The following is an 18,104-nucleotide window of genomic DNA, read 5'->3' as shown; positions in this document are numbered from 1 at the left end:
GAACACTGTATGTACATATGGGATGCGGCACCAAAACTCCAGACTGCATGAAATGAATGCTTGGGCAATGTTTGATGATTTGTGTACATCAGATGGCACTCGTACGTCATGGCTCTGCTGGACCCCTTTTGTCTGGGGGTCATGTGAGTGTTGAACGAGGCGGCAGAAAATCCCAAACGGAATGCGATGATGCCATGACTGCGAATCTGAAAGGCCCCAGCTGGACAAGGGGGAAAGACGATGCTGTGTGTGTGTGTGATGGCATCTTCACAATGGACAACCGAGGATAGACGACGAATGAAGGATCCGAGGCTTCGACGAGGCGCTGTTTGCAGCACGCAGCATCGACGTCAACATGGCCATCATGAGATGCAATGCCAATTTCTTTTTCAGGGCGCTCCGACCCAAACTGTTCTGACAACTGCGACTCTAAACTCAATCCATCCATCCTCAATCGATCCCATAGGTATGACGTAGTTGAGCCCTGAAAGAAACACCAAGCCAATCAAGGTACCAGAACGCCATCAAGGGGACCACGCACATGCAAGGCTACTACCCAACCCTCTTATTACCTTCGTACTAAAGTAGGGAGATGGGGGAGGCTAATTCGCACAGCAAAAGCCACATGACTTTCCTTTTCGTCCCAAAAGCCCAAGGAACAGCAAGGCCCCTGGCGTGGAGTCCAATCGCAGATTGTCGAACAAGGCTTCGCCTCCAATGGGCGTTCCTTGCATCATTGGGGCCGCTTTCCCCGGAGAGCCTCGCTAGTAGTCTAGTAAGTCGCCCCATTTCTCTGCTGGTGAGGATGCTACTAGTATAGGTATCCCACACGCCCTGTACAGTACTGTATGAAGGGTCCTCGTGTGGGCGATGCTACCGGAAGGGGGTGCACAGTTGGGCAGAAACGGGGTAGGAAGAGGCAAAGAAAAGGAGACGGTGGTAATAATGGTCCATACCTACGTGGGAGATGGGTCGAAAAGAGGATGGGGACTGGCAAGAAGACGCCCGCTTATCATGCACCTCTCCACGTATCGCGAGAGAAGCCGGGAGAGGCGCTGCCGGCACCATTTCCGCGAGACAGCATCATCAAAGGCGCCGGTTGTTGGCTTCGAGGCGTCGGCCAAATTTTACTTGTCGCTTTACCCTGTAATGTTCCCAATCGCGAGAGGCCTGGCCAAGGACTTGTCATGTCGTCACCGAAGGAAAGAAGAAGAAGAAGAAGAAGAAGAAGAAGAAGAAGAAGAAGAAGAAGAAGACAAAGAAAAAAAAAAGCAGAAACACAGCCTACTCCTATCGTGGCTTGTTCCGCCTCCCACCAACTTTGAAGTCGTGCAGGGGCGAAGCGCTCAAAGCAGCAAGCCGCTCATTGTCGCACAGTGATTTTCTTCACGTCGAGTCGTTTGACAGCTCGTAGATACGCGTGACATGGGACTTGCATGCACGCAAGTCTCGCCTGTGGCAGCCGCGAATGCACGCTCGCATACGCATGGATAACCCTCGCAGAATTGCGGCTGCTAGAGTACTTCAGTACCAAGAGCACCTAGCGATGAGAGGCAGCCACCCAATGAACAGCATGAGCACATACCTTAGAGAGGGGAAGATGGGCATAGAAGGGGAGGGAACAACGACACGTCGTTCAACGGACTCTCTTCACCTTGTTTCTTCCAACTTCTGACGACTCATCACGGCGTTGAAGCGACGGGACAGATGGTTGATGCCTGCTCCTGCGCCTGTCTGCCTAGCATGGCCCGGCATGGTTTAAGGGACTGACTGCACATAGGTACAGGACTCGATGAGGCGCTGGAGAGTGGCTCGTGGGGTCACAGGTTGGCTACTACTAACCTCTACCTACCTGTACTGAGGTACCTCAGACTGCCATTCTCCCCAATTCCAGGACTTTCAAGCTCCATGCGAGCACAAAGAGGGCACGCAAGCGACAAGCAGTACAGACGCGCTACCCGGCCGGTACCAGTGCCGCCGTTACGTGCAGCCGCATCGACTGACGTGCCTCGCAGGTTACCCGCGGGTGTCTGGCAGCAGATGCATGTGGAGCGGCTGTGCTCGTGCTCGTGCCTGGCACTCCCTCCCTTGTTCTCCCCTCTTCCCTCTTCCCTCTTCCATCCCATCCCAATCTCCCACCAGACCTCTCATCTTCTACCTTTCCGGAATCGCTCACCGTCGCCCAGCTGTGTACAGTATGACTATGACTCCCAAGGCAGACGCGCAGCCCGTGCCATCGTGCCTCCCCTCCCCACTGCCGCTGCCGTCCCCCGGCCGTCGCTGCTTCACGGCTGTGGCCATGCTCTCCTCGGATTGCACCAAAAAGCACGACAGCGACACCCCCCCGGCTCATGCTCCAGGGCTCTCTCTCGTTCTTCGTCCCTGGTAGCCCTGCCTGGCCACACTCCCCCCCCCCCTACCCTGCTCGCAATCATGAGGCCGCTCAGGCCCTTTTTCGCCACCTTGCCCGTCGTCTCTGCTACGAGTTACTACTACTAGTGCCAAACAACGTCGAGACCCTCGCCCAGAGCCCATTTTGGGTTCTGACGATGCTTGCAAGGCTTTGCTTCGTCCGAAGGGCAGAGACAGAGCCCGCCAGCCGCGAGGTCCAATCACGGGCGATTGGCGGCCCCTGTCCGTCGCTCCGTGTCTGGGTGTCTGGAGGCTTGGGGGCCCTCGGCAGATCGCTTCCAACGCGCGTTTCCGTCAAAAGTTGGGGCCTGACTCACGAGTGCCTTCTTTGTGTCAGACCTTAGCACCCACCGCGGCTGCTGCTGCTGCTGCTGCTGCTGCTGCTGCCTCCCTATCGACTTGTCCTATTCTGGCCGTCCGTTCCTCTGCCTGTGCTGTGCTTGTCTCAAACGTGAACGTGCTTCTCTTCCATGACGGCAGTGCTGCGTTTGGAAAACTACAAATTGCTGCCCATGCCCTGTTGTCCTGAGGAAGCATTTCCCATCATCATCCTCATCACTCCCACAAAGACTACATCAGCAGAGCTTCACTATCAGTTATTGATTAGATATCAACTACAGTTGTCCTCCTTCTCACTCATATATCCTTGCTTGGCCATTACTCTTATACAGACAACTCTCATCTGCCAAGAGAGTCAGCCAAACAACCAACCAACAAACCAACAGACAGACATACAAACACTACAAACAGACCAACAACCGTGACAATGTCTTCCCGAAGCAGCGTCTACGTCCACCAGGGCAGCTCCCCCAGCTCCCCCAGCCGCCCCAGCTCCTCTGCCTCCTATGGATCGTCCGACTCCCGCTCTGTTTCAAACCGCCGGGAGTACGATGCCGGTATGCTCGTGAACTCACCACTTCTCGCCAGTCGTTCCATGCTAACGAAGCCTGTAGCAGGACATGCTGCCCAAGTGATTCGGTCCGGCAAGACGGTTGTCATCAACCACAACCGGAAGGACTATGAGAAGGGGTCCCCTTCTCCTCGTTATGGCGGTGGCTACCAGTGATGCACTTCTGCCATCGTCATAACGTGTCGGGCCCATACTCCGAATGCCTCTTCTTCTTCTTCTCGCCCTCTGGTGCGTCTCACGCTCTGGGGGTACTGTCTTACTACATACACCTACTCGATTTCACAATCACACACAAAGTACGATACTAGGACCCATCCCGCACTCGGGAGGCCTGGTGAAGATGACTACCATGCATGGTTACACCACCACATGGACTTGGCTGTCATGGCTAGTCACACAACCAAACTGCATGGGCGTTGGCGTTTCTTTTTTTTTTTTTCTTTTGATCACGATTACTTTCTTATCTTGGCTGTACGATTCTGGGGTAACGGCGACATGGGCACAGGCACGGATGCTGGAAAGAAGGACAAGGACATGGGCAAGGGATTACTACTAGGTACTATGACTTATCATCTGGGAACATACGGGAGGCATAGACAGACAGCTATAGTCTGCAAGTAAGCGAAGGATTTGCAAGTGGCGTTATTGGTTGCGAATGCAGTTTATTTTTATTCCTTGAGCTTCCCATCTTGGTTGCTCGTCCTGCTCTATTTATATCTGGCGCTGTGCGTGAAACGAAACATCCCATACGTCCATTCATCCGTCCATCCATCCATCCTTCCGATGCAGGACGTTTTCTTTTCGTATTCTCAAACCCCCAAAAGTGGAAACGTCGTCGGCCTTGTTTTGCCCTGTTTTTCCTTCACTTATAGTAGTACTTGCATTATGTTGCTAGTATTGCGTGCATTTGTATGTCTTGGATGATGGAGCGCGATGGATGTCTCACAGCGTATCAGCTAAACTAACGCAGGAACGAGATCGGCCAGGAGGCAGCCTTGGATATAAGGTAGATACCTAAGTAGGACATAGACCAGACTGGGCAATCTATTTTTGGCAGCATTGACGACTGCCCACTTGCGACCTACCCTGGGCCGTTGCGTTGCTTGTATTACAGCACAAGTTATATTACAGCACAAGTTACAGATGCATGGACAGAAAAGTAGGTATGTCTACCTAGGTAGTTACACCTGGTAGGCAGCATTCTTGAATACCTCCCTTTTATTCATTTGCTTCTTGATTCTTTAAGAGTAGAGAAAGTTCTTTTCGTTTGTGTTTTGTTTCCTTTTTCTTTTTATTGGGGTTTAGCGTTGAGCCTGAGGTCAGAACAGCGGAATCGAGGTCCGAACCTCGCGAGGCAACCCGTTTCTGTTTAAAAAGTCCTTATCGAGGCTCCTTGATCAATAAATTCCAGGCTCGCAAGTTAAATCATCATCGTCTCCATCTCTTTCGCTTTCAAACACATCATCCTGTCCAGCTGCTCAAAAAATGGCAGTCCCATCTCCCTTAACATTGTCCAGTCACTGCAATTGTCTCTTAACGGACAGCTCCTATTGAAGAAGGGGTGAACTTGGTTCAAGCACCGCCCTCCCGCTTGGCATACTCCTCCTCAATGGCCTCCTCGTACTTTTCCTCGGGGGAGCGCGGGTCTTCGTGCAGGACGCCTTCCTTGAGGAGGGCGTCGGGGGAGGGGCGGTGGGAGATTTTGTCGTTGAGCTTGTCTTCGAGCATGTGTTTTTGGAGCTTTTTCGAGATTAGGCGCCGTTAGCACTTTTCTTTCACTACTTTGTCGTATCTTGCATGTTCCTCCTTGGGTATTGCAGAAAAATGGAAGTGTTGCGGATTATCGTCTCTCGAAGTGGTTGACTGGGATGCTTACCTCTTTCTGCTGGGCGATGAGGCCGGGTGCGGCTGTGGAATCGGGGAGGATGTTCTCTGCAAAAATAACACGGTCAGCAAAACATGAATCCTACCAAGACGCAAAAGCATGTAAATCCACGCCCCGCCCACACGGCCTGCGACAATTCATTTGCCCGCAGCTCATGGAACGAAATGATATAAAAAAAAGACCAATTCGGGGCATCGTGAGACGTACTCTCTACCAGCTCGGAGCGTTCGGGGCGGTGCTTGAGGTAGTTGGACAGCGAGTTCTTGCGGGCAGAGTTGGCCTTGACGGAGGCAATGGTCGTCTCGTCGACGGGGGGAACTTGAGTTTCTGTGGTTTCCGCCATTTTGATCTTTGTGTGTCGTCGAGGTGTGATGGGTTTCGTTGCTCTTTTCTTTTGTTCGGGGGATGAAGAGGTGCAGGTTGCCAGAGTTGTGGCGAGACTGAATTGGATCCGAGCCCAACGAAGCTCTGGGAGATGACGTCAGGTGCTTTGCCAAAAGTGTTCTCCCTCGAGTCTGGGTATCGTGTGGGGGTGGGGTTATTGGGCAGCTGAGGCTAAGAAGATGGAGTGGTAAGATAGCAGATGAACGTTGTCAGATGGAAGATTGCGAAGAAGAAGAAGAAGCTTGTTATAAGAGGATGAAGAACAGAAGCACGTCGGTTGCTGTGATGGATCGGAAAGCGGGAATATAAAAAAAAGGAGGGGGATGCAACGCTGGCTTTTAAAACACCGAATCCCTCTCAGATGAAGGCATAGAGAGCCCACACCGCAACGACTCGTACGTTTTGGGCACTAGATTGGGACGGTAACACTGTAAGGTGACCTGGCCATGTGTGGATAATTGGGCATGCGGGAGCGCTATTTTCTCTACCCCGCAACTTTGTGCTGTTCATTCTTCAGGTGGTTTTTTGGTTTTGATTTTGGTGCTGCTGCTGCTGCGCTGTGAGGTCGAAGGGGGGCGGGGAGCAGGGATGCGGTTGAATTAACGGAGGTGCTGGTGATGGGGTCACACTGAGATGCCAGACGGACGTGGTTTGGAGGTCATGGGCTTGGGGGGGCGCAAGGGGATGGTGGTGGCGCGAGACGACTTCAGACACTGGGAAATTGTCTGGGATAATGCCATTGATTGATCAGGATGAACTGCACTTCTATGAGTTGAGTCTGTTTGCGGAGCATTACACTAGAAAGGAGGCATTGAAGAGGACATGAGACGTCAGTACATGAGGCGGCATGAGTTTATGCGTGCTGTTCCCAATTAAGGGGTCCCATCTCTGTTGCGCCGATGTTTGGTTTCAGTTACGAGACGCCATTCTGTTAGGCGAAGGACGACAGCAGTGGGTGTCTCTCAAAGAGAGGCTGGCGCCAATTGCGAGCGGCCACGCGAGTGGCTTGCGTGGAGGGAGGGCGGAAGAGGACATGGCTTGGCTGTGGATGTGGACGATTGGAGACGGGGAGGTTTTTTAAGCATGTTTGACCGAGTATCATCGCATCAAGATGTGCACTCATGCGGCATACCTGGTAGAAACAGAGCCTCAATGGACGCGCATCTCCAACATCACACAGTCTCTGGCAAGCACAATGGTCAGTCAAAGGTCGCATGTCGACTCGGGTTCACAATTGAGTCAACAACTGCGCTTGCACAGAATTCGGGCCCATGGACAACCCCCCCTCTGTTCACCTCGGTCCCGCGTATCGTCACCGGCCAGGAGGCGATCGTCAGGACACACATGCAAGATCCGGGTGGCGAGGGCAAATCAAATGGCGCGGTGCACTTGGCAGCAGAGCAGTGGACGCGCTGGATAGGGAGCGGCTCCACCGCCAGCGGAGCGTTGACGAAGGCATCTGGCGCCAGCAAACGCGGCCGATGCCTGACTGTCCATGGTTTCTGCTTTCTCTGCACCTCTTGACTCTCTCCTTGGCCTGTGACGGGCTCTGAGGCCCGGTATTAGTGCCATCATGACGATCCACGGGTCCGGAGCTCGGAAGGGCAGAGACCGGGAGAGAACCGGAGCAATGCGCAATCTCGACACCCGCAGGCATCCGTTTTTTTTTTCTGCGAGGAGAAGGTGAGCATCTTTTATCATCTAAATGGTAGCCTGAAGGAAGTGCGTATTCCACCAGGTAATCTGCGCGATGATGCGAGGCTACGGAGGCGCCGGAGCGACGCTGCATGGGCTCGTCGTATCAATCAGTAGTAGGTAGCCAGAATAAGCAGCAATCAGGGAACCGGGGCCGTTTTCTCTTGCTGCACATAAATTACACACGCGAGTACCGAGATTTGCAGCGTCGTGGGGTTTTTGCCAGGACAGCAGCAAACAAAACTGGAATTTGGTACCTAAAGCCCATCCAATCCATCCCTGAGGGACTTTGTACCCGACAGTAATACAGTCTTGTTGCCAGCGGTTTGTGTGGCTGTGCCATCCGGAATCAAAAACTCATCAGCGCGCTAGAATCCACCAGCCACGGAAAAAGGTCGGCCAGCGGCGCCAAACGTCACTCGTCAGGCACCGCATCATTCGGCCGCGAATCTCGACAAGCCACATTCATGGTCGTCGCACTTCTGGGCCAACCCACGCAACGCATTCGCTCCCCTCGCTCAACACCGACGATTCTCATCTCGTCACCTCCCGGCACAGAACAAGGCGTCTGATGCTCGAGTAATCCGCGTCGCTGCCCTTCTTCTCTCTCTTTTTCCTTTTTTTCTTTTTTTTTTCTCTCTTCTTTCTTCCTTCTCCCTCTCGTTCAAAACCCCCCTCCCCCTTTGCTGTGCCGTCTCTCCATCATCCACCATGGTACGCACTCAAACTCCCGCTTCTCCTCCCCCCTCCATCGCAGCCCCTCCACCACCAGACGCTGCGGCATCATTCTAACAGGCGCTCGTGTCCGATCTCTAGGGTATCTCAAGGCGTCCCAAGGACAAAGCCGCCCGGAATGCCCAGGCGGCGGGCGGCGGCAGCAGCGAAAAGCCCAAGAAGGCGACGTACGAGGTGACTAAGAAAAAGGAGATCGGTGTGTCAGACTTGACCCTGCTCAGCAAGGTCTCCAACGAGGCCATCAACGAAAACCTCAAGAAGCGCTTCGAGGGCGCCGAGATCTACACATACATCGGCCATGTGCTGGTCTCGGTCAATCCCTTCCGGGACCTGGGCATCTACACCGACCAGGTTCTCGACAGCTACAAGGGCAAGAACCGTCTGGAAATGCCGCCGCACGTCTTTGCCATTGCCGAGTCTGCATACTACAACATGAAGGCGTACAACGACAACCAGTGCGTCATCATCTCGGGCGAGTCGGGAGCCGGCAAGACCGAGGCCGCCAAGCGCATCATGCAGTACATAGCGAGCGTGTCTGGTGAGCAGTCGGGCGACATCAAGAAGATCAAGGAAATGGTGCTGGCAACTAACCCGCTGCTCGAGTCGTTCGGAAACGCAAAGACGCTGCGCAACAACAACTCGTCACGGTTCGGAAAGTACCTTCAGCTCTACTTCAACTCCACCGGCGAGCCCGTCGGAGCCGACATTACAAACTACCTCCTCGAGAAGACGCGAGTCGTCGGCCAGATTACAAACGAGCGCAACTTCCACATCTTCTACCAGTTTACAAAAGCGGCCCCGAGCCAGTACCGCGAGATGTTTGGCATCCAGAAGCCCGAGACCTACCTCTACACCAGCCGCTCCAAGTGTTTCGACGTGGACGGCATCGACGATGTCGCCGAGTTCCAGGACACGCTCAACGCCATGAAGATCATCGGGCTGAGCCAGGCGGAGCAGGACGAGATCTTCCGCATGCTGGCCGCCATTTTGTGGATCGGCAACATTCGATTCCAGGAGGACCAGAGCGGATATGCCGAGGTGGTTGACAAGTCGGTGGTGGACTTTGTGGCATACCTGCTGCAGTGTACCCCCGAAGAGGTGATCAAGGGCATCACCATCCGTATCCTCACGCCTCGAAACGGAGAGGTCATTGAGTCGCCGGCCAATCCCGCCCAGGCAATGGCGACCCGGGACGCGCTGGCCAAGGCCATTTACAGCAACTTGTTCGATTGGATTGTCGAGCGCATCAACATCTCTCTCAAGTCAAGGCAGGCCACGTCAAACACCATCGGCATTCTAGATATCTACGGATTCGAGATTTTCGAGAACAACAGCTTTGAACAGCTGTGCATCAACTACGTCAACGAGAAGCTGCAGCAGATCTTTATCCAGCTCACCCTCAAGGCCGAGCAGGAGGAATACGCGCGGGAAAAGATCCAGTGGACGCCCATCAAGTACTTTGACAACAAGGTGGTGTGCGACCTGATTGAGCAGATCCGCCCGCCCGGCATCTTCTCCGCCATGAAGGACGCGACCAAGACGGCCCACGCAGATCCCGCCGCCTGTGACCGAACCTTTATGCAGAGCATCAACGGCATGTCACACGCCCACCTGATTCCCCGACAGGGCAGCTTCATCATCAAGCACTACGCCGGTGATGTCACCTACACCGTCGACGGTATCACGGATAAGAACAAGGACCAACTGCTCAAGGGATTGTTGAACCTCTTCCAGAGCAGCGGAAACCCATTCATCCACACGCTGTTCCCCAACGAGGTCGACCAGGACAACCGCAAGCAGCCGCCTTCTGCTGGAGACCGTATCCGCACATCTGCAAACCTCCTGGTTGATACGCTCATGAAGTGTCAGCCGTCGTACATTCGAACAATCAAGCCCAACGAGAACAAGTCGCCAACCGAGTACAACTCGCCCAACGTCCTGCATCAAATCAAGTACCTCGGTCTGCAGGAAAACGTTCGTATCCGAAGAGCTGGATTTGCTTATCGACAAGCCTTTGATAAGTTTGTCGATCGCTTCTTCTTGCTGTCGCCCGCCACTTCATACGCCGGTGAATACACGTGGCAAGGCTCATACGAGGATGCCGTCAAGCAGATTCTCAAGGACACGAGCATTCCCAAGGAAGAGTGGCAGATGGGTGTGACAAAGGCCTTCATCAAGTCGCCCGAGACGCTCTTTGCCCTGGAGCACATGAGAGACAGATACTGGCACAACATGGCCACGCGTATTCAGCGCATGTGGCGCGCTTACCTCGCATACCGAGCCGAGTCTGCTACGAGAATCCAGCGTTTCTGGCGAAAGAAGCGCACCGGCGCAGAGTACTTGCAGCTCCGTGACCAGGGGCACAAGGTTCTTCAGGGGCGAAAAGAGAGGCGACGTATGAGTCTTCTCGGCTCGCGAAGGTTCCTGGGAGACTATCTCGGCATCAACGCCGCGAACGGACCGGGGGCTCCTCTGCGGCAGGCAGTCAATCTTGGCTCAAACGAGCGTGCCATCTTCTCGTGCCGTGGCGAGATCCTCGAAGCCAAGTTTGGTCGTTCCAGCAAGCCGAGCCCTCGCATCATTGTCGTGACCAACTCCAAATTCTACATCATCGCCCAGCTGCTCATCAACGGCCAGCCACAGATCCAGGTGGAAAAGGCAATTCCTCTGGGCTCCATCAAATTCATTGGTACCTCCACAGCGCAGGATGACTGGTTCTCACTGGGCATCGGATCTCCGCAGGAAGCAGACCCTCTTATGAACTGCGTGTTCAAGACGGAAATGTTTACCCAGATGCAGCGTGCCATGCCGGGAGGCTTCAACCTCAAGATCGGCGAGACGATTGAATACGCAAAGAAGCCGGGCAAGATGCAGCAGGTCAAGGTTCTCAAGGACTCTCAGCAGCGGGCTGACTACTACAAGAGCGGCGCGATCCACACGCAGCCAGGAGAGCCTCCAAATTCGGTATCAAAGCCGATGCCCAAGGCCAAGCCCGTGCCGCCGCGGCCCATCACCAGAGGCAAGCTCATCAAGCCCGGTGGTCCGGGAGGCAGGCCGTCCAGAATCACCGCCACCCGCAACACTCAGCCGAGATCAACGGGCACCGGTACCAGGAGCGTTCCTCCGCCGCCCGCCGCTCTTGGTGGCATAGTATCGGCATCATCATCGGCCTCATCGAACGCGGGCCCGTCGGCAAGCACAAGCACATTGAGCTCGTCGACGCATCAGATCCCCGTTGTCGGAAATGCCCATAAGCCGGTCAACAGCCACGCCAGAAACCAGTCAGGCAGCGCTCGAGCGCCGCCTCCTCCGCCCGCCCCTCCTGCCCCTCCTGCTGCTAAGCCCAAGATCATGGCCAAGGTGTTATATGATTTCGCCGGCCAGAAGGAGAACGAACTGACCATTAAAGCGGGAGATATGCTCGAAATCATCCAAAAGGAGAACAATGGTACGTAAAATTCATTCCCAGACCGGTACTGCCGAACTTCAACTAACGATTTCTCAGGCTGGTGGCTAGCCAAGAATGCTCAGGGACAGGCTTGGGTACCAGCAGCATATGTTGAAGAGCAGGCGGCGCCCGCTCCCAGAGCACCTCCCGCACCGCCGTCGGCCAAGGCGAAGCCTGTACCACCGACGAAGCGCCCCGTAGCAGGTGGACGCAAGCCCGCCGACCTGGCGCAGAGGGACTCTGGCATGAGCCTCAACGGCACGGGTGGCGATAGCCGTAGTAGCACGCCGACGCCCAGTCTGGGAGGCAGCTTGGCAGATGCTCTGCTGGCGCGCAAGAACGCCATGAACCAAAAGAGGGACGACGAGACTGACGATTGGTAAACTACCCACGAATGTCGATGCTGTTTACGAGGCATTATACAGTCCTTGTCTTTGCGTCCTCGTTGTGCCCGTCCTCTTTTGCTTTCTCTCCTCGACTTTGTGCCTCAATGACTGCGAAGGAGCACCTCATCTTGTTTTGATGGAAGTCTTGTGACAGAATTCATTGTATAGTACACTGAATGTGAACGACAAAATGGGCAACCGTTATGTGCGATTCTTGTTTTTTCTTTTCTTTTTTCCTTTTCGGCACGGTCCTTATTTTTCTTGAAGTACCTATAGATCTCGGAAAGCGTGTGGTTGGTTTTCACCAGGTATGAAGAAAAGGGAGGGGATGGAGAAGGGCATCGGACCTCGTGATTGAGCCACGGGGCCTGGGAAATGCTTCTGATATATCTATACATCTTTGAGAATTGCTCCTTTAGAAGAAGAATAAAGTTTCTTTATATACTTAGGTATAGCACCTACAATGCCATCTATATCAAGTACGCCGTTTAACCCATATGCTTGTTCGTCCGCCTCTGCCTCACCATGGCTATTCTATAGCTAGGTAGTAGCTCATCTCATTCATCAACATAGACGCCAGTCCCGTTCCTCCGCCGAAGCAGTTCCGCAAGGGGAACGTCTTCATCCTCTTCCTCCTCCTCCTCCGCATCCTCATCCACTCCATAATCCGCCAGACTATCGCCATCCGCATGAGTCCAGCCAAACAGCGAGCCCTCATCATCACTGCCGCGGTTCACCTGCTCATACGCATCCACCTCTTCCAGCTCGGCCATCAAATTCCTGTTTCTCCGCCGAAAGTCTTGTTCCTGGCGCCTCCTGAACGCCTCTACCTGCTCCTCCGTGCTCAGCCCGTAGTCCTCGAGCTCCATCTCGTAGTTGCGCCGCGAAACGCCCATTTCGCGTTTCGCGAGACGTAGCTTCTCCGGGTTGATGGGCGGCCACATGCCCTCCTTGCGATTGAAGCCGTTCTCCTCCCAGGTCCACCCCGGCCCGGTGCGGGTCTTGCTCACGCGCGGGTTCCCCGCCAGCGGGAAGAACCACAGGAGCACATTGGACGTGCCCATGGCCTGCGCCATGTTGGCAAAGAAGCCCACGTCGTAGGGGAACTCGACGTGCTCAAACTGCAGCCTCTCGCCGTCGGGCCCCGTGAGATCCCACCAGTCGCGCGCGGCGCCGCCGCCGCTGCGGAAGTTTGCCTCGTGGCGGTCGTGCTCGAGCTCCTCGATGGACGTGCGGTTGAGCACCCAGCCCTTGAGCGTGCCGAAGAGCATCAGGCCGAGGAGGAGGCTGGTGACGGACCAGGTGAGGGCCGTGGCGGAGAGGCCGACGAGGGCGAAGAGCGAAGGGCCGAGGTGGGAGGGCATGAGGCGCGTTTCCCAGAGGGCGAGGAAGCGCTGCCACAGGAGGTAGCCGAGCGTCCAGAGCGAGAGGTTGGCGTAGACGAGGAAGCGCAAAAAGTGCGGGAAGGTGGTCATGGAGACGCAGTTGTGCGTCCAGGGGCAGTGGTGGTCCATCTTGGGGATGCAGCGCCTGCAGTGCCGGCAGTGATGCGCGCGAGGGGGTTTCGGCGCCTGGCACTTCTTGCACCAGCGGCTGCTGTCGGAGGCGTCGAGGACCTGGTCGTCGAAGACGTAGCGGCCCGGGTCGACGGTGACGGCGCGGAAGTAGCTGATCCAGAGGCAGAGGAGGAGGACGTTGAAGACGACGGTTTCGGTGCGCGAGGGCGGGCCGGGGAGCAGGTCCGGGTCGGAGTGGAAGATGTACTGGGTGAAGTAGCTGAGGAAGACGATCAGGGCGCAGACGGCGGGCACGGCGAGGGCCTCGATGAAGGGCGCATCGCTGAGGCCTGCCATTGCGGGGACGAGGCTGGTGGTGATGCTCGAGATGGGCGAGGCTGGAGCATGGCTTGGAGGTTTGTGTGCTGACTACTCCAGAGCAAGATACTAATACCTTATTACAGCCTCGTATTGATACGATCATTTTTGGCGGAGAACGTGCGGAAGTGGTTCCATAGTACCTTATGTAAGCGCCGCGCCAGCATGGCAGGTGTGGCCCCCCCTGAAACAAGCCCCCAAAAAGGTGAGATTTGAGGCGATGAGAGAGTGGGAACGCCAATAGAAAGAAGAAGCAACACGACATCATTGAACGCAAGACGGTACCTTAGCTGGCATCGTTGGTTTGCTACTCAGTCTCCCAGTTCCGACTTCGATTGATCGGAGCAGAATGAGAGCTTCTGTCTGCCAGACTGCTCGAGGCTAAAGAGGTGCTTTTGCACAGACACAGGGCCCAAGCAAGTGCCTAAAGGCCGTCGCCTTGAACTTGTGAGCCATGGCTCGAGTCCCGGCTATGCATGTATCTGCTCTTTGGTATGATACTTACTCTTACGTCTTTCTTGACTTCGCTGTTTTGAATCAATGAAGGGTCAAGTGTCGCTGACGAGCCTTACAGCAGTGTCTTGTCATTTGTCTACATCTCTCATTCGTTGGAGCGCCACTCATTGACCGGCATGTTGCAATCCCGCGTCCAACAACTCACCACTTCAGCTAACATCAGCCTCTTCCGCCGCCACCCCCAGAACGCCCTCGGCTATCATCGTTATTAGTATTGCTCTTGTCGGGCCTCATCTGCTATGGCATCAGTGCCGCGGCGAAGTTCATCCCCGGGGCGGACGGCCGCTTCGTTTCCGCTGAAGAGCCGATGCTGGGCGTTGCCTCGGATGATGCGCTGCTCAAGGGCTCCAACGCCCATCTTCCCAAGCGGCCCCGGAGATGGTCGATCCCGGCCCTGGTGTTGATTATTGTCCTTCGGCTGGAAGTCTTTCATCTGGTAAATAAGCAGCAGCAGTGTGCTACTCCTGGGCTCGAGGTAAGGTGACGTCACCGAAGCAAGAAGATGAAGATGAGCATGAAGGGGATATTGATGGTGACGACGCGAAAAGGCGTGAGATGACGAGAATCAAAGCTGACAGACGCTCTCCATTGACAGTCCTTTCTGTGCATATTCCTCATTGCATACGAAATCTTCCAAACCCGCCGCAGATGGGGCTTCCCCGTCTCTGAAGACGACGATGACCCCTGGCGCAGCATCTTCGACGACATCTACGACTGGTTCAGCGGCCCCCGCGTCGTCATGTTCAACACCGTCGTCAGCGCCTTTGTCTTCTCCCTGGGGACGTACCTATCCCTCTCCAACATTCGGAGGTCGACGTACTTCTGCTTCCACCTCATTGACAGCCGCTTCAAGACTGTCACTCTGCAGCTGTTTGGCCTTGTGCTTGACGCTGCCATCATCATCTTGCTGTGGCGGCTGCTGGCCTGGGCGAGGACCATCAAGCTGCGACTACGCGTTCTTAGCACGGTGCTGCTGTTATCGTCCGCTTCGGTGGGACTTGTATGGGTGGTCAACACGGTCTTCAGAGGCAGCCGTGGAGTGAGGGTCTCCGTCGGCTCCCTTTACGGGTTTGACGCCCTGGTGGACAGCTTTGCCTTTGCCTCTCTGCTCATCTCGTCAATGTTTTGGATATGCGAGACGTCGACCATCACGCCCGTCAGCACCCTGACATTTCTCGTAGGCATTTGGAGCGCTTGCGACAAGATCTTCCACTATGGTGACTGGCTACACTTGTCGCGACTTGCTGCGCTAGGGCCCCTGTGGATGATCGTGGCCGGCGCCATCGTCTTTCTCTACCTCCATGACCTCCGCTCCGTCCTGTTCATCCGACGGATCCTGTTTGTGTTCCTCCTCCTGTCTCTCCTCTTGGCCACAACCATCTTCATCTTCGTAAAGAAGCCCGAAACCTTCCGCAACGGCATCCATCCTGCCAACAACCTCGTCTACACGGCCCATGTCGAGCACGACCGCTGGAAGGCACTAGTCAGCGTCAGTGCGACGCTCTCGACGGCTGTCACCGTCTACCAGGAGCGACACAACGGGAGGCTGCCGCCCCCCAACTTCGACGCATGGTACAAGTACGCCGCGGATGACTCGGTAATGATTGACGAATTCCAGCAGATCGACCGTGACCTGGCCCCTTATTGGAACGTCGCTCCCTCTGTGCTGCGCAAGAGGGCGGATGAGATGGCGGCGATGCCCGACGTGGCCACCATCGCCGTCAGGGATGGCAAGGTCTCCCGCAAGGACACGGGACGCGCGGACGACAACGAGGACCTGGACGAGCTGATTAGCATGATTGCCAAGTTCTCGCAGCACCTCCCCGACATGGTCCTGCCCATCAACCTCCTCCCGGCGCCCCGCGTGTTACCGTCGTGGGAGGAGGCCAACACCAAGAGCAGGGCTGCCCAGCTCAGCTCCGTGGCTGACTTATTGACTCGGCGCTCGATAGAAAAAGAGGCGGGCAGCGGCAACAACAAGAACGGGAACGGCAGCACGATTGCGCCAGCGGAGCACGAGAAGGAAACGATCGTCGAGCCCAGCACCCCATCGCCTGCTCCCGCTGCTGCTGCTGCTGCTGCTGCCGCTGCCCCTATTCCTCCTCCTCCTCCTGGTGTCTCAACGCCAGGAATATCGGCTAGTGATTTGCGTCGGATGATGGTCGACGCCTGCTCCCCCCTGTCGCGGAGTCGGACGAGGCCTCACTGGAATTTCATGGAGTTCTGTTGGTCGTGCGCCAAGGACCACACGTACGGCCAACTCCTGGCAAAGTGGCAGCAGTCGCTCGACACCTGCGCCCAGCCAGACCTGCGGCTGCTGCACGGCTTCTCGCTCACGGATCCGCCGCGGGCGCCGCTCCGGCACCTGGCCCCCCTGTTCGGGGCGTCCAAGACGGACGAATTCGGCGACATTGTGATACCGCTGCCCAGGACGAGGCTGGAGCAGCCCGACATCAAGTGGCAGTTTACACGAAGATACGATAGTCTGGTCTGGAGAGGGGTCGTGGGGGAACACGCGGCGCCCAATAGTCAGGCCCTGCGCGGGAGCCACAAGTATCGCCTGCTGCACCTCGCCAGCGCGCCGTACGCGCGCGACGACGTCGTCATGGTGCTCCCCACGCCCGGCGACCACGACACGTTTGGCTACGAGAGGGTGTCGGCCGCCGAGGCCAACGCCGTGGTGCCCTTTAGCGTGGGCGTGACCAACTCGACGCCGTGCGCCGGCGATGATGGCTGCAGCCTCGTCCAGAAGGCGTACGGGCTCCGCGACGAGGCCGTCGAGCCGCTCGAGTACCGCTACGTGCTCCTCATGGACGACGACGACGGCCCGCCGCAGCAGCAGCTCCTCCGCACCCTGCGCTCCAACAGCGTCCCGCTCGTGTCCACCATCTTCCGCACGTGGTACACCGAGCGGCTCATGCCGTGGCTGCACTTTGTCCCCGTCGACCCGCGCTTCCAGGCGCTGCACACGACCTTCGCCTACTTCTCCGGCACCGTCGACCGGCCCAAGGTCAACGGCAGGGACACGGCGCTGCAGGGCAGGACCGCCGACGCCGAGTGGATCGTCCAGCAGGGACAGAAGTGGGCTGCTCAGGCGCTCCGGGGCAAGGACATGGAGATTTATCTCTTCCGCCTCCTGCTCGAATGGGGGCGCCTCATTGACGACAAGAGGGACGACCTGGGATTCCGCAAGGATGACAAGGGCGCGTTCCGGAGCGACGCCTGGACCCGGCTTCAATAAGGCGAGTAGGAGAGGTAGATGGGAGGCGAGACGAAGAAAGATGAAGAGCATCTACACTGTATATATATATATCTCACTCTATTTGCAGGCCTGGCAAGAAAAACTTTGCATAGTAGGAGTATACGATTTCCCTTTTTTTCTTTTCTTTTCGATTTCCCTTCTGGATGCCAGCACGGGATCGGTGTATGGTGATTCAAAGGTCAGCGTCGAATTAGGTCGGGCCGCATCTGTCACATTCAGTTGCACAGCAGCAGCAAGCAGCGCTTCTTTCTGTGGCATAGAAAGCAAGTTGATGGCCAGCGTGGACTCTCACCATAGAGACGGAGCACGCCGATCCAGTTGGGCTTGAATTCGAGTCGTTAATACTCCGTCTGTACATACATGCGTCTGCAGACGACAGTGCGTGATTATTGGCCTGCGTCAACACAGCGATCCTCCTGTGCTCGCTAGTATAGGTCAATTATGTGAGCTGCATGAAGGGCGAGCGCAATTTTCTAACTCCCTAGTACATACATAGTACTGCTGGCACATACATACATGCCTACCTCGGTGATCCTCCATAATCCACGCATTATTACGGGCGGGTTCTCTGCCTTTCCCCTCTCTCTACTACTATCC

At 55.8% G+C, this 18,104-nt stretch overlaps 5 protein-coding genes across 5 annotated transcripts; 3 read left to right on the top strand and 2 right to left on the bottom strand.

The window, feature by feature from the left end:
- Nucleotides 1–3,178: 3,178 nt before the first annotated feature.
- On the top strand, nucleotides 3,179–3,478 carry TRIREDRAFT_107802 (uncharacterized protein; the record flags this gene model as incomplete). The annotated part of the gene is made up of 2 exons (XM_006965753.1): nucleotides 3,179–3,308; nucleotides 3,366–3,478. The coding sequence occupies 2 exons, from the start codon at nucleotides 3,179–3,181 to the stop codon at nucleotides 3,476–3,478; spliced, it is 243 nt and encodes an 80-aa protein (XP_006965815.1).
- Nucleotides 3,479–4,700: 1,222 nt separating this feature from the next.
- TRIREDRAFT_122065 (uncharacterized protein) lies at nucleotides 4,701–5,556 on the bottom strand. Its single transcript, XM_006965598.1, has 3 exons — nucleotides 5,415–5,556; nucleotides 5,199–5,254; nucleotides 4,701–5,062 (listed from the first exon to the last, which is right to left on the bottom strand). Exons 1-3 carry the CDS (start codon nucleotides 5,548–5,550, stop codon nucleotides 4,895–4,897), a joined length of 360 nt encoding a protein of 119 aa, XP_006965660.1. The 5' UTR covers nucleotides 5,551–5,556; the 3' UTR covers nucleotides 4,701–4,894.
- Nucleotides 5,557–7,913: 2,357 nt separating this feature from the next.
- Nucleotides 7,914–12,205, top strand: TRIREDRAFT_122064 (myosin). Its single transcript, XM_006965752.1, has 4 exons — nucleotides 7,914–8,000; nucleotides 8,103–11,209; nucleotides 11,288–11,469; nucleotides 11,527–12,205. The coding sequence occupies exons 1-4, from the start codon at nucleotides 7,998–8,000 to the stop codon at nucleotides 11,850–11,852; spliced, it is 3,618 nt and encodes a 1,205-aa protein (XP_006965814.1). The 5' UTR covers nucleotides 7,914–7,997; the 3' UTR covers nucleotides 11,853–12,205.
- Nucleotides 12,206–12,412: 207 nt separating this feature from the next.
- TRIREDRAFT_62168 (uncharacterized protein) lies at nucleotides 12,413–13,708 on the bottom strand (the record flags this gene model as incomplete). The annotated part of the gene is made up of 1 exon (XM_006965597.1): nucleotides 12,413–13,708. The coding sequence occupies one exon, from the start codon at nucleotides 13,706–13,708 to the stop codon at nucleotides 12,413–12,415; it is 1,296 nt and encodes a 431-aa protein (XP_006965659.1).
- Nucleotides 13,709–14,429: 721 nt separating this feature from the next.
- Nucleotides 14,430–17,486, top strand: TRIREDRAFT_62603 (uncharacterized protein; the record flags this gene model as incomplete). Its single annotated transcript, XM_006965751.1, has 2 exons — nucleotides 14,430–14,720; nucleotides 14,841–17,486. Coding segments are annotated over 2 exons (2,937 nt in total), but the record flags the coding sequence as incomplete, so codon positions are not given.
- Nucleotides 17,487–18,104: the final 618 nt, after the last annotated feature.

The sequence above is a fragment of the Trichoderma reesei genome (assembly GCF_000167675.1).
Source record: "Trichoderma reesei QM6a unplaced genomic scaffold TRIREscaffold_10, whole genome shotgun sequence".
NCBI classification, from domain to species: Eukaryota; Fungi; Ascomycota; class Sordariomycetes; order Hypocreales; family Hypocreaceae; genus Trichoderma; species Trichoderma reesei.
The sequence above is the reverse complement of the archived record's forward strand: the minus strand, read 5'-3'. Positions and strand labels throughout refer to the sequence as shown.

Excerpts from the sequence above, each read along its gene's own strand:
- TRIREDRAFT_122065 (XM_006965598.1), bottom strand. The coding sequence starts at position 5,550 with ATGGCGGAAACCACAGAAACTCAAGTTCCCCCCGTCGACGAGACGACC. Across the intron at positions 5,255-5,414 it reads ACGCTCCGAGCTGGTAGAGA|AGAACATCCTCCCCGATTCC; the intron begins GTACGTCTCACG and ends TTATTTTTGCAG. Across the intron at positions 5,063-5,198 it reads TCATCGCCCAGCAGAAAGAG|CTCCAAAAACACATGCTCGA; the intron begins GTAAGCATCCCA and ends ATCTCGAAAAAG.
- TRIREDRAFT_122064 (XM_006965752.1), top strand. Across the intron at positions 11,210-11,287 it reads GCCTCATCGAACGCGGGCCC|CCACGCCAGAAACCAGTCAG; the intron begins GTCGGCAAGCAC and ends GCCGGTCAACAG. Across the intron at positions 11,470-11,526 it reads CATCCAAAAGGAGAACAATG|GCTGGTGGCTAGCCAAGAAT; the intron begins GTACGTAAAATT and ends ACGATTTCTCAG.